The sequence below is a fragment of the Elgaria multicarinata genome, chromosome 10 (assembly GCF_023053635.1).
Source record: "Elgaria multicarinata webbii isolate HBS135686 ecotype San Diego chromosome 10, rElgMul1.1.pri, whole genome shotgun sequence".
Classification (NCBI taxonomy): domain Eukaryota; kingdom Metazoa; phylum Chordata; class Lepidosauria; order Squamata; family Anguidae; genus Elgaria; species Elgaria multicarinata.
In genome coordinates, this window is record NC_086180.1 from 4,703,415 (window position 1) to 4,715,786 (window position 12,372).

Consider the following 12,372-nt stretch of genomic DNA (forward strand, 5'->3'; position numbering starts at 1 on the left):
GTCGTAAGGGAAATGACATGCCCCTGATTCCGCTTTGCCTTTTTCTTTCTTTAATACAAAAAATCAGAATAAATAGCATCCTTTCTTTTCCCTACACTAGGAATCCCACCCCAAAAATGTCGGTTGGGAAAGAAATGACACAAGATGATAGAAAGGAGCTCTGAGCCGCCTGAGCTTTGCACACCTCTTGCGGATGGAAGGAGCCATCAGTCATTTTAACGAAAGAGCGCGGGGGGCCCTCGTTGACGAATCGCCCTTGGCCGATAAGTTATTGAACTTCCGGAAGGGTGAAAAAAGAGAGTTTTGACACTAAAGGAGGGCTCTGCAAACAAAAAATCCAGCTGTTGTGAGTGGAAGGTTTCACAGCGGCCTCCGTGAGAAAAGAGAGAGCGAGAGAGAGGAGGAGGAGGAGAGGGAGAGAGAGCAGGGGGAGAGGACAAGGGGACCGTCCTCTCTGGCAGTCTTGAGAAATTCTTTTGTTGGTTTTCATAGCACCATCGTCTCAACAATACATCTTACCCTCCCGTTCGGAAAAGGAGCTCCGTCACTTCGGGTCCTGAAGGCCTGCTCAAAAAAACGTGCGCGCCCGGCCGGTTGCTTTCGAAGGCACGGGTCCAGAGAACGGAGGCTTGCAGGCTGCTGGTTCTGGCTCTGGGGTGTCTTTAGTAACAGGCGGACAGAAGATGTAAGCTGTGATTCCTTTTCTTCTCTCCTGCAAGGGTTAACAACCTGCTTCCACCTTTATGTGTAAAATCTTTGAAAAACCGGGCCTTTTCTTCAGGGCCTGGAAGAGAAGGAACGTGGGAGAAAGCATTCAGGTTCAGGTGTATCCATGCACGGGAAACGGTTGGCACAGGGAACACAGATTCCACACACATGGGGCCAAAGAAACTCCAACCCTTGAATAAGGTGACACAAATGAAGCCGCTCATGGCAGGTGAGAGAGGATCTCCGTTCGTTCCGGCAGGGTACTGCACGATGACATCACCAACTGGCAGCCATTTTGGAGCAGAGAAAGCTGCTGTCCTAAGATTCATTGAATCATATAGTCATAGAATCGTAGAGTTGGAAGGGGCCTCTAAGGCCATCGAGTCCAACCCCTGCTCAATGCAGGAATCCACCTTAAAGCATCCCTGACAGACAGGGATATTCAAATATATATGTAAGAGGAACCCTTCTGGATCAGCCCAATGGTCCATCTAGTCCAGCCTTCCTCAACCTGGGGCGCTCCAGATGTGTTGGACTGCATCTCCCAGAATGCCCCAGCAGGCTGGGGCATTCTGGGAGTTGTAGTCCAACACATCTGAAGCGCCCCAGGTTGAGGAAGGCTGATCTAGTCTAAGAATCTGGAATTTCTTTCTTTCATCCCAAGGGCTGAAATCCATTTCAGAAAAGCTTCTGGTGGGGCCCGCGTTCCTGCGGTGGGCGGGGCCAAAGGGAACTGTGGGTGGAGCCAGTAACAAAAAGGGGCAGGGCCCCAAAGACCAGCATATTCTAGTTTAAAGCTCTGCTGCCAGTCGCTAAACCACAGGAGAGGCAGTTCAATGTTTTAGAGCATGGGGGGAAGGGGTGGAGTTGGAGGAAATGGGCGTGGCTATCAGGGGAACCATGGAGGCCTGGATTGGGGCCCTGGGCCTCAGGTTCTACCCTCTGAGCCAATCCCAATTCTCATTTGTGGCTAGTTGAATACTTCCATGCTACGACGGCCACGGCTCCCTGCCTCCCAATGGGTATTCACACTGTCCCTGCAAGTGGGGTTCCACTACGCCATGAGTCCATGGTGGTGTTAGGCCCTCTGAAGAGTTGTTGGGGATGGATTCAGAGGAGGAAGAAGCAGAACCTTTACAGGCAGAAGCTAGTGTCACTGCTGCTGAACTGGTGCCAGCTGGGAGTGGGGTCAACGCAGAGAATGAAGTGGAAGCAGAGCCAAGTACCAGCGAGCCGGTGATTAAACCAGCAGGGAGTTTGGCCAATTCAGAAGACACAGCGGGAGAAGCAACAAACTTACCTGCACAGTTGTTTAGGCAGCATAGGGCAGAAAAGGAAGCCCAGCGCAGATCTCTGCGTATTTATACTAGACGCCAACTCAATAGGGAACACCTGTAGCTGCCAGGGAGCTGGGTATTTAGAGAGCTGGGAAGCAACAGGAACTTTGCCGGAGATTATCTGAGCATCCTGGCGAAAGCTCTTGGTTCCTGTTTCGGATCGTGGTGACCCTGTATCCCGGTTGAACTTTGGACTGGCTTGGAATTCGTGACCTGCTCCTATCCCTGAACTTCTGGACTGTTTCGTGGACTCTCGCTACCTCTTGTAAGCCCTTGACTTTTGGAACGGAACTGGACTTTGCCTTATGTTTAAACGTCTTGTACTCTGACATTAAAGAGTTAACTGTGTTATTTCACAGCACAGATAAAGACGAACTTCACTGTTTGTTTGCTGAGTTTGTGGCCAAATTCTTGAGGTTTGTCTGGGCATGCTGCCCACATCTGTATCTCTGTCTAATTAGCTGGTCTGGCTGGCAGCTTTCTCGGACAGGTGGCTCAGGGCAAACCAAGACGTGGTGGTGGTGGTGGTGTGTGAATGCATCGCCGTCTCCTTAAAACATTCACACGGTGGGATCACGGTTCAGGGGTTAACACCCCCCCCACGTGCCATGCGGGTTTTCCCAAAGAAAAATCGCCCTGCTCCCAAGCTGTTATTAACCCCAGCAATGAAAACACAGACAAGGCCTGGTGTATTTTTTATTACCAGGGAAAATAACAGATTAGGGCGCAATCCTACAACCCCCCAGCGTTCCCTGGACAGCACGCTGGGAGTTATAGGACTGTTTTCTGCCTCAGCCTGCCTAGGATTGTGCCTTTAAAGTGGCAAACGGAACTGGGGAATGTGTTAACTCTCGCCCACTGGCACTATCCGGATCATGACCAGTCCCCACTGCCACGCACACAGTTGCTGTGAACTTTCCCTTGGTTTATTTACTACATTTATATGGCACCCAACTGAAAGAGGCCCTCAGGGCTTGTGTAGGCCCTTCATCACTCAAACTGGTCATGCTCCTAGTCCCTGCCACCCTCTCTTCTAGCTTCCCTTTAGTTCTGCCCCCTATAGGATGACCCCATCATTAAAAAGGCATCCAGCAACCAGGCTGTGTAGCAGGACAGGGCTTATAGTGGCAGGATACTGCAATCCCATTACCTGGAGTTTGTTAACCATTTCCTCAAACATCTTCCTGGCTTCGGAACTGTTCGGTTCCTTAAAGTAGTCAGCAATTCCGACTTGCACCACAATGGACTTCAGGTTCCGACAAACGCCTGTAAGGACAGAAAAATGCTTTTAATTTGAAGTATGGGGTCTCTTAGTCCTATTTCATCTTTTAGATGTCCAAGGATTTCAGATAATTAGAATCGTAGAATAGTAGAGTTGGAAGGAGCCTACAAGGTTGTCACACAGAGGAGGGCCAGGATCTTTTCTCGATCCTCCCAGAGTGCAGGACATGGAATAATGGGCTCAAGTTAAAGGAAGCCAGATTCCAGCTGGACATCAGGAAAAACTTCCTGACTGTTAGAGCAGTACGACAATGGAACCAGTGACCTAGGGAGGTTGTGGGCTCTCCCACACTAGAGGCCTTCAAGAGGCAGCTATACAACCATCTGTCGGGTATGTTTTGGATGGGTTCCTGCACTGAGCAGGGGGTTGGACTCGATGGCCCCTTGTAGGCCCCTTCCAACTCTGCTATTCTATGATTCTACGATTCTTTAAGGCCAACCCCCTGCTCAAGGCAGGAATCCACCCTAAATCATCCCTGACAGATGGTTGTCCAGCTGCCTCTTGAAGGCCTCTAGGGTGGGAGAGCCCACCACCTCCCTAGGTAACTGATTCCATTGTCGTACTGCTCTAACAGTCAGGAAGTTTTTCCTGATGTCCAGCTGGAATCTGGCTTCCTTTAACTTGAGCCCGTTATTCCCTGTCCTGCACTCTGGGAGGATCGAGAAGAGATCCTGGCCCTCCTCTGTGTGACAACCTTTCAAGTATTTGAAGAGTGCTATCATGTCTCCCCTCAATCTTCTCTTCTCCAGGCTAAACATGCCCAGTTCTTTCAGACTCTCTTCATAGGGCTTTGTTTCCAGACCCCTGATCATCCTGGTTGCCCTCCTCTGAACACGCTCCAGCTTGTCTGCGTCCTTCTTGAATTGTGGAGCCCAGAACTGGATGCAATACTCTAGATGAGGCCTAACCAGGGCCGAATAGAGAGGAACCAGTACCTCACGTGATTTGGAAGCTATACTTCTATTAATGCAGCCCAAAATAGCATTTGCCTTTCTTGCAGCCATATCGCACTGTTGGCTCCTATTCAGCTTGTGATCTGCAACAGTTCCAAGATCCTTCTCGTTTGTAGTATTGTAATCCCTGTTTTCGCAAGTTGCTACTGGAAGTTGCTGGTTTAGCTGGGCAAAATGAAGTTTGCTTAGATCACACAAAACTTTGAAAAGAAACTGCTTCCTGCCCCCCTTTTATTTAATTATTGGGGCTGCTGGCTTTTAATGAGTAGATTAATTGGCAAAGCAGATCAATTAATAGATACATGAATTAGTCGATCTAATCAGCAGGGATGAGAGCTAAGGCTATTTTGTGCTACTTTGGCTCTGGAGCATTACTGCAATAGGGAATGAGATAGAAAATAATCTTAAAGGGAACAATTCCTGGTAACCATGATAGGAAACATCTCGCCCTTATCTTTAAAAAAGGCACCTTTATTGAAGTTTTGGCAACTTTCCCATTCAGTTTTAATTTACTTCATTAACTCAGGCAGATAATTCAGCTAAAATGCATTAATCAGTGAACAGCACTACTAATTGATTATTCGTGTAAATAACAATAAGGCTGCAATGCTATGCAGCCTTGCCTTGGAGTAAGTCCTATTGAAAACAATGGCCTTGCTTCTGAGTAGACATGTATGGTAATAGGATTGCATCTTGGATATTTATAATGTGCAGCCTGGAGCAGCCAGGGCATAAAGCTGGCTTCTGCTATTTTTAACAGTGAAATTCTCTAGAAATGCTCTACTCCTTTGCCCAAGTCAAGCTTTCACCATCATGTCCTCTCTGAAAAGAAAGCCGTAAAGCATCTCTAAAGCTTTGTACCTCTTGATGGGGGAGGGGGTGGAAATAGGAGCACTTTGACTTCTTTTCTGCAGGTCTGGATCTAGACCTGTAATTGTAATAAGCTCCTAAGTAGACCCCTGTAACGGCTTTCTAACGTTGCATGCTAGGGGCAAACTAGATGAAACACCATGCATGCACTTAGCAATTGCGTGAATGGATTTTAAAAAGTAAATTGCAGCTGTGGAGGGTCTGAGCTGGATTGGGACCCCGGAGGAGGGGAAATAAGGGGACCCTTCCCCCCTGCTACGGTCCCAGTCCAGACTGGGATCTCTGTGCCTGTAGTTTGCCTTGGAAGAAAAGCTTCCATTGGTACAAATGGGACGTTTTGCCCAATTCATGTAGCAGGTGCGCCCCTCCCCCAATCTGGATTGGGACTACAGTTGAGCAAAGAGTTTAAGCCTCCTCCCACACCAGAGTTCCAATCCAGATTGCCCCACGCACCACTCATGTCATTTATTTTTAAAAAGATATTCATGCAGTTGCTAATTGTGTGAATGGCGCCTTGTCTTGCTGGACCTCCAGATGCAACATCTCGGTGACCAAAAGTGAACATTTATTTATTTATTGCATTTATATCCCACCTTTTTTCCTCCAAGGAACCCAGGGCGGCGCACGTAATCTTCCTCCTCCTCTCCATTTTTATCCTCACAACAACAACAACCCTGTGAGGTAGGCTGGGCTGAGAGTCTGTGATTGGCCCAAAGTCACCCAGTGGGTTTCCATGGAGATGTGGGGACTAGAACCCGGATCTCCCGACTCCCAGTCCGACACTCTAGCCACTACCCCACACTGGCTCCATGGATGAGTGGGGAACCTACTTAAAAGGTTGTCACACAGAGGAGGGCCAGGAGCTCTTCTCGATCCTCCCAGAGTGCAGGACACGGAATAACGGGCTCAAGTTAAAGGAAGCCAGATTCCGGCTGGACATCAGGAAAAACTTCCTGACTGTTAGAGCAGTACGACAATGGAACCCGTTACCTAGGGAAGTTGTGGGCTCTCCCACACTAGAGGCCTTCAAGAGGCAGCTGGACAACCATCTGTCAGGGATGCTTTAGCATGAATTCCTGCCTTGAGCAGGGGGTTGGACTCGATGGCCTTGTAGGTCCCTTCCAACTCTGCTATTCTATGATTCTATGATTCTATGAGTAGAACCCGGATCTCCCAACTCCCAGTCATATAAGTTGCAATTCATTGCAACTTATATGAGAAGAACATTTCAATGTCTTATCTAAAACCACAAACTCACCTTGCACCTGGCTTCATTGGGTGCCCAGGAAACCCACGAGAGCTGACCCGCTTCGGATTTGGGTCCGAAGCAAGGCAGCCCTGCCCTGAAGCACCCCGTGCCGAATCATGGCCGTTCTGAAGGCTCCCAAACAGCCTCTGAGATGAGCCAGGGGGCGAGTTGTGCACAGCCCTACCTCCACGTCCCTCCTGCCCCATGGCCCGTTTGGCGTTTCCACTCACTGTTGAAATGGAGCAAGGCTTTTGGGGTGACCGGTGTGGAGGTCAGGACCAACATCTCTAAGCCCTTCAGGCCTTCGCGGCACACCTCGGCCGCCACTTCCTGGTTCACCTCTGTCACGTGATCCAGCTCCAGCACTTGCAAACGCATGCAGTTCCGGGCTAACGAGAAATGCATTTATTTATTTCATTACAGCTCTAATCCACCCAATGATCTCTGGGTGGATTGCAAACAGTTAAAACACACCCACCCACACCAAAATGCCATAGAACCATTAAAAATATAAACTACAATACAAATATTTAAAAGACTATAATATAATGCAAAACAGTAAACGGCCCAGGAATCGCTAAGACGGCCATAATAACCCAGAATTAGTCTTTTCTCTGGGAGAAAAGCTTTTTTCCCCCACCCTGGATCTGAAAAGACAACAATGTAGGTACCAGGCGAACCTTTTGGGGGGAGTTTATTCCATAAAGAAACATTCTTGGGAATCAGTCAGCTACACAGAACTGGGTTTTGTAACATGAAAGAGGTACCTGAGATGCTACCATGACATGCTTTCTACCAACTCTGGTTGGTGGCCCAGCTACACCCCTATCTGGACAAGGATACCCTGGCTTCAGTTGTCCATGCTCTGGTAACCTCCAAATTAGATTACTGCAATGCCCTCTACATGGGGCAGCCTTTGAAGATGTTGCAGAAGCTGGAACAGGGAGGTTTGAGCATATAACACCGATTCTGGCCCGCTTGCATTGGCTGCCTATACGTTTCTGAGCCCAATTCAAGGTGCTGGTTTTAACCTATAAAGCCCTACATGGCTTGGGACCGCAATACCTGATGGAACGCCTCTCCCGACATGAACCTACCCATACACTGCGCTCAACATCTAAGGTCCTTCTCCGAGTGCCTACTCCGAGGGAAGCTCGGAGGATGGCAACAAGGGAGAGGGCCTTTTCGGTGGTGGCCCCCCAACTGTGGAATGATCTCCCCGATGAGGCTCGCCTGGCGCCAACATTGTTATCTTTTTGGCGCCAGGTCAAGACTTTTCTCTTCTCCCAAGCATTTAACACCACTTAACAACGCTAAGTTTGTTTTTTAACGGACCTCAGAACTGTTGTTTTTAAATGGATACTGTTGTTTTTATGTTTTTAAATTTTGTATACTTTTTAAAAAAATGTTTACTGTGTTTAACTTCTGTAAACCGCCCAGAGAGGTTCAGCTATGGGGCGGTATATAAATGTAACAAATAAAATAAATAAGTAAATAACTAAATTAGGGTTCCTTTGACAGGTTCACTTTTGGGCTAGTCAGGATAAGGGCTGAGAGAGCAAAAATGACCTTCACTTTTGTGGCCCAATTCACTGCCCCCGCTCTCTTTCAGCTGATTTTTTTTTCTGTTGTTTTTTTGTTTTTGTTTTAGGGAGGGCTTGAATTCATGAAAGCTTCTGCACTGAGGTTACAATTTTGTCTCAGAAGCCCCCAGAAGACTAATGCTACATTATGATGGAGTGACACTCCCAGAGGCTGCTGGGACTTCTGGTCCCGGCACTTCTGTCCATGCCCGGTCGACGGAGCATGGCATCCACCTCTTTAATAGGCAGGCAGCTGCGTTCCCCACTCTGGTTTCAGGTCCAGCATAGGACTCTGGGGTTAGGATTCACGTTTGGCTCCAGCAATAGCCTCATGTGGCAGCATTGGACACATGCATTCTCACTGACACTGACCGGGTTTGCACACAATGCTAACCAATGGTTTATTTAACCCATGGTTTGTTGCCCTACTTCCGGTTTCCCTGGCAGTGGCTCAAACAAACCATGGTTTGTTTTCTCAGTCCCCGGGTTGTTTGTTTCCCTCCTCCTACACTCCCTCCCTGTATCCCAAATGTCTTTGTAACACTGTAGTACTGTCATGTAGTTTGGCAGGCTACTAGTTCTGATGGCTGTGTGTGATCACCAGCATTAGAGAGAGTAAGTCTATGTACTCCAGTTGCTGGGGAACATGGGTGGGAGATGCTGTTGCACCAGTGTCATGCTTGTGGGTCCCTGGTCAACAGGCCAATCCAGCAGGGCTCTTCTTATACTCTTATGTTCTTTTTACCTTTCTTGGACACTTATTTTATTTATTTATTTATTTATTACATTTTTATACCGCCCAATAGCCGAAGCTCTCTGGGCGGTTCGCTTCCTCTACAGCCTGGCAAAACAACCCATGGTTCTGGTTGCACATATTATGACAACCCAGAGTTCAAACAACCCAGAGTTCACAACCCGACAACAAACTATGGGTTCTCTTTCTGGGTTGTTTGTGGTTAAGAAACCATGTTTTGTTAGCACAGTTTGGTTCACATATCACAACAACCCAGAATTCAACAACCCATGGGTTAAATAAACTGTGGGTTAGCGTTATATGTGAACCAGGTCACAGTGAACATATGCATGACATAATTAAAAAAGACCAACCAGCCCTTTTGCTCTTCAATACTGCATTACTGTCTCCTCAGCTCAGAGGTACCAGCAGAGCCCTGCTTCAGGGAGGTTTTTAATGACCCTCCCTACACATTCCCCATTTCCACTCTCCTCTGCTTTTTTTTCTTTGGTTCACAGAGGTCATAAAACCAGATTTACCTAATGAAGCCAGTCCCTGCATGCCACAGCCTGCCCCACCGACGCCCAGCGCTCTTAAATGCGGCCAGCACCGGCCAATCATTTGCAGACAGCGGTTGCTGAAGCGGGTTGGTTGCTGGCTGGAAAAGAATTATTTGGGGGGGGGAGAGAGAAAGCAGACGAGAAGCTGATCAAAGCATCCTGATTTACATAATGTCGTTAGCAGGCACAAATTAGGAAAAAGAATGTGTCATCTGTCCTGGCTTACAGGAGTTCAGCACAGCTTGACTGGAGCAGTGAAAATAGATGTAATTTAACTTCAGTTTTATTTTTTTGGGGTAATGAATGGCGGTAGGTTTTTCCAGAGGACTGTTTCATCACACTTATTCGGTTGGAGGAAGGTGGGCAGTGTGTGTGTGTGTGTGTGTGTGTGTGTGTGTGTGTGTATATATAAACATATTTTACAAATTATGTCGGATGTTTTCATTTTATAATAATCAATTCCAAACTGGCACCAATTTGGAGTTTGCCACCCTTTTCTTTTTTCTCCGTGTGTATCATTCGAATGCCGCCTCCCTTTTCTTTATGCTACGATGTGGGGCAGTTTGCTCTTCTTGCAGTTGTTGGTGTCAAGAGGCATTTCTACACGAGGCTTTTATCCTGCCCCTTTTACCAAGGCTTCTGCTTCCAGATCATTTGTGGGATTAAGCTTGGCTCCTTCACATGTGCTTTTTTCTGGGGGGGTGGGGTATTCTTCCTCCGCCTTTGTATATGTTTCATTATACAACCACTAAATGATGCTGTGGTATAGCAGAATGGTGCAATTTCACGAGACTCTCATCCTGCCCTTTCTAAATAATACCACACTTTCCTCATTAGGAAAAAAAAGTCATCATGGTTGCAAAGCACGGGAGAGGGCCTGGAGAACGATGACGTCATGTAAGGGACCCGCCAACTACCGTGAAGGAGCAATCACGAGCACACAATAAAAGCCTCATATAGAAAAGGTCAACGCTTCCACCTACCTTACGCTGAGACCATTGAACCAGCTGGCCCAGCACTGCCAACTCTGACTCACAGCAGCCTTCAAAATCCTTGGGGAAAGGTCATTTACAACCCTGCTACCTGTTCCCTCTAAGCGGAGATAGAACTTGCAACCTGCTGCATGCAAAGGAGCTGCTGTACCAATGAGCTACTGCTTCATCCACACCAACCTTCCCAGGAATGATGGGTGTTGTAATCCAACACTTCTGAAGGGCAGTTTGGGAAAGTCTGGACGGTTGTGTTAAATTCAATGTCTTTTAGTCTGAACTTTGCATTTTCACATTTTTGAAACCTTTTGGTAGATGGATGAAATCTTCTTCATGGTCACCAAAGTGTGATTATATCGACACACTTATATATACACACACACATACACACACACCTCTGCTTCCCTCAATATGTGAAACAAACCCTCAGCATGTTGAATCCAAGCCTTGGTGCTGGAATCCCATTTCCACCATTCGCCTTCATGCATTTCAAACTCCAAGGATTTGATCTTGTCTGTTCAGCATCCATTTAAATCAGCCTTCCTCAACCTGGGGCGCTCCAGATGTGTTGGACTACAACTCCCAGAATGCCCCAGCCAGGCTGGGGCATTCTGGGAGATGCAGTCCAACGCATCTGGAGCGCCCCAGGTTGAGGAAGGCTGATTTAAATGCTGCCCCAATCAGGCATCGTTAAACAGGGCTTCTGTGGCACCTCAAAGCAACAGTGCCGTCAATTCACCGATTCAGGTTCCAACGACTGGCTACAGGGACTGCTGTGTTTCTTTCCTCCATATTTTAAACCAAACTAGGCTGCCAAATGCTTTCCACTCAGATCTCTTTCCAGCTCAAAAGCACTCTAACCGAGCAGTTTGTTCACCCACCCTAGGGAAAAATACCCCCCCACCCCTGTATCATCATTCTTCCAGTGGGTGAAAAATCTCTTTGGGGAGGGTGGTCTTGAGTGGGGAAAAAGAAGTCAGAAGGAGAAAGGGTTAAGCAGCCACTCTCTGCCTGTGCGTGGATTCAGTTGGACAGCATCCTTGGGAGGAGGGGGACTAATTTAACCCTTCCCTCCCCATGCAATTTCCCCCAATGAAAACCACCCCACCGGCGCCCCTATTTTTGTGTGCGTGAAATACAGGTACCCGCGCGAACGCCCACTCTGCCATTCTTACCAAGGGTGCAGTGGCGCCACCTGTAGGGAGATGATGTCTCGGCAGCCTGCGCCCAATGCCCAGATGACCTCATGGCCCACAGGATCGGTAGAGCTCCTGCAACGAGAAGCAGGGGAAAAGGACAGGTGAGCCATAGGAATGGGAGACTGTATATCCGGGTGTTGCAAAACTCCTTCTCCAGCTGAAATAAAGCGCCGCGTTGTTAACCAGAATGCCACTTCCGAACTTTTAAAGATTGGACAGGACATCAAGAGTCCGGCTTTAAATATGCATTGTTGGGTCAGGCCTAGGTAGGTCTACGTCAGCCAGTATCCAGTTTCTAGCAGTGTCTCCCAGGACACACCCAAGCAAGGCATGAAAGTGAACACCTCCTCTTGGTTTCTCCCCAACAGCTGCTATTTAGAGGTAGACTGCCCCTGGATTTGGAAGTTGACTTTGGCAACGGCACATTTTCCTCTGTTTCCAGTGTTCAAGTGGGGAGTGCCATGGCTTACGGAGATGAAATGGCATCAGCCACAAACAAAAGGGAGGTTTGTAGAAGTCTATCCCTAAGCAAGTTGTGTGTGTGTGTGTGTGTGTGTGAGGAGTCCCCCAAAACAGTCCAGTCAGGACTGAGAATGCTGATTGGGGAAGGGGGTGGGAGGGAATGGAGCAGAATTTATTTATTATATTTTTAATCTACCCACTAACAATCATTCTCTGGGTGGATTGCAAACAGAAGAATAACATACGAATAACATATGAGGCTTCGGAGCCAATTGGCTTCAGCTTCGGACTGCCTCGGCCTTCGCCCTAAACCTTTCGGATCCGGTTCGGAAGGGTCCGAACCACCCTGTTCGGATTTGGGGTTCGGATCCGAGGCGGTGCACAGCCCTAGTTTGAATTAAATACTTCCCCTCTAATCATGCTCTATTCACTTCCATTGAGACAGCA

The 12,372-nt window shown here is 47.9% G+C and overlaps 1 protein-coding gene across 1 annotated transcript in view; it reads right to left on the reverse strand.

Annotated features, from left to right (window-relative positions):
* Positions 1–611: 611 nt before the first annotated feature.
* The window catches only part of FBXO41 (F-box protein 41), a 48,268-nt gene continuing 36,507 nt past the window's right edge, over positions 612–12,372 (reverse strand). The window contains exons 8-12 of the mRNA XM_063135697.1: positions 11,440–11,535; positions 9,255–9,373; positions 6,630–6,788; positions 3,196–3,311; positions 612–784 (exon numbers count right to left, since the gene is read on the reverse strand). Coding sequence (XP_062991767.1) covers positions 722–784; positions 3,196–3,311; positions 6,630–6,788; positions 9,255–9,373; positions 11,440–11,535 — 553 coding nt within the window. The 3' untranslated portion in view covers positions 612–721. The remainder of the gene's footprint in view (positions 785–3,195; positions 3,312–6,629; positions 6,789–9,254; positions 9,374–11,439; positions 11,536–12,372) is intronic.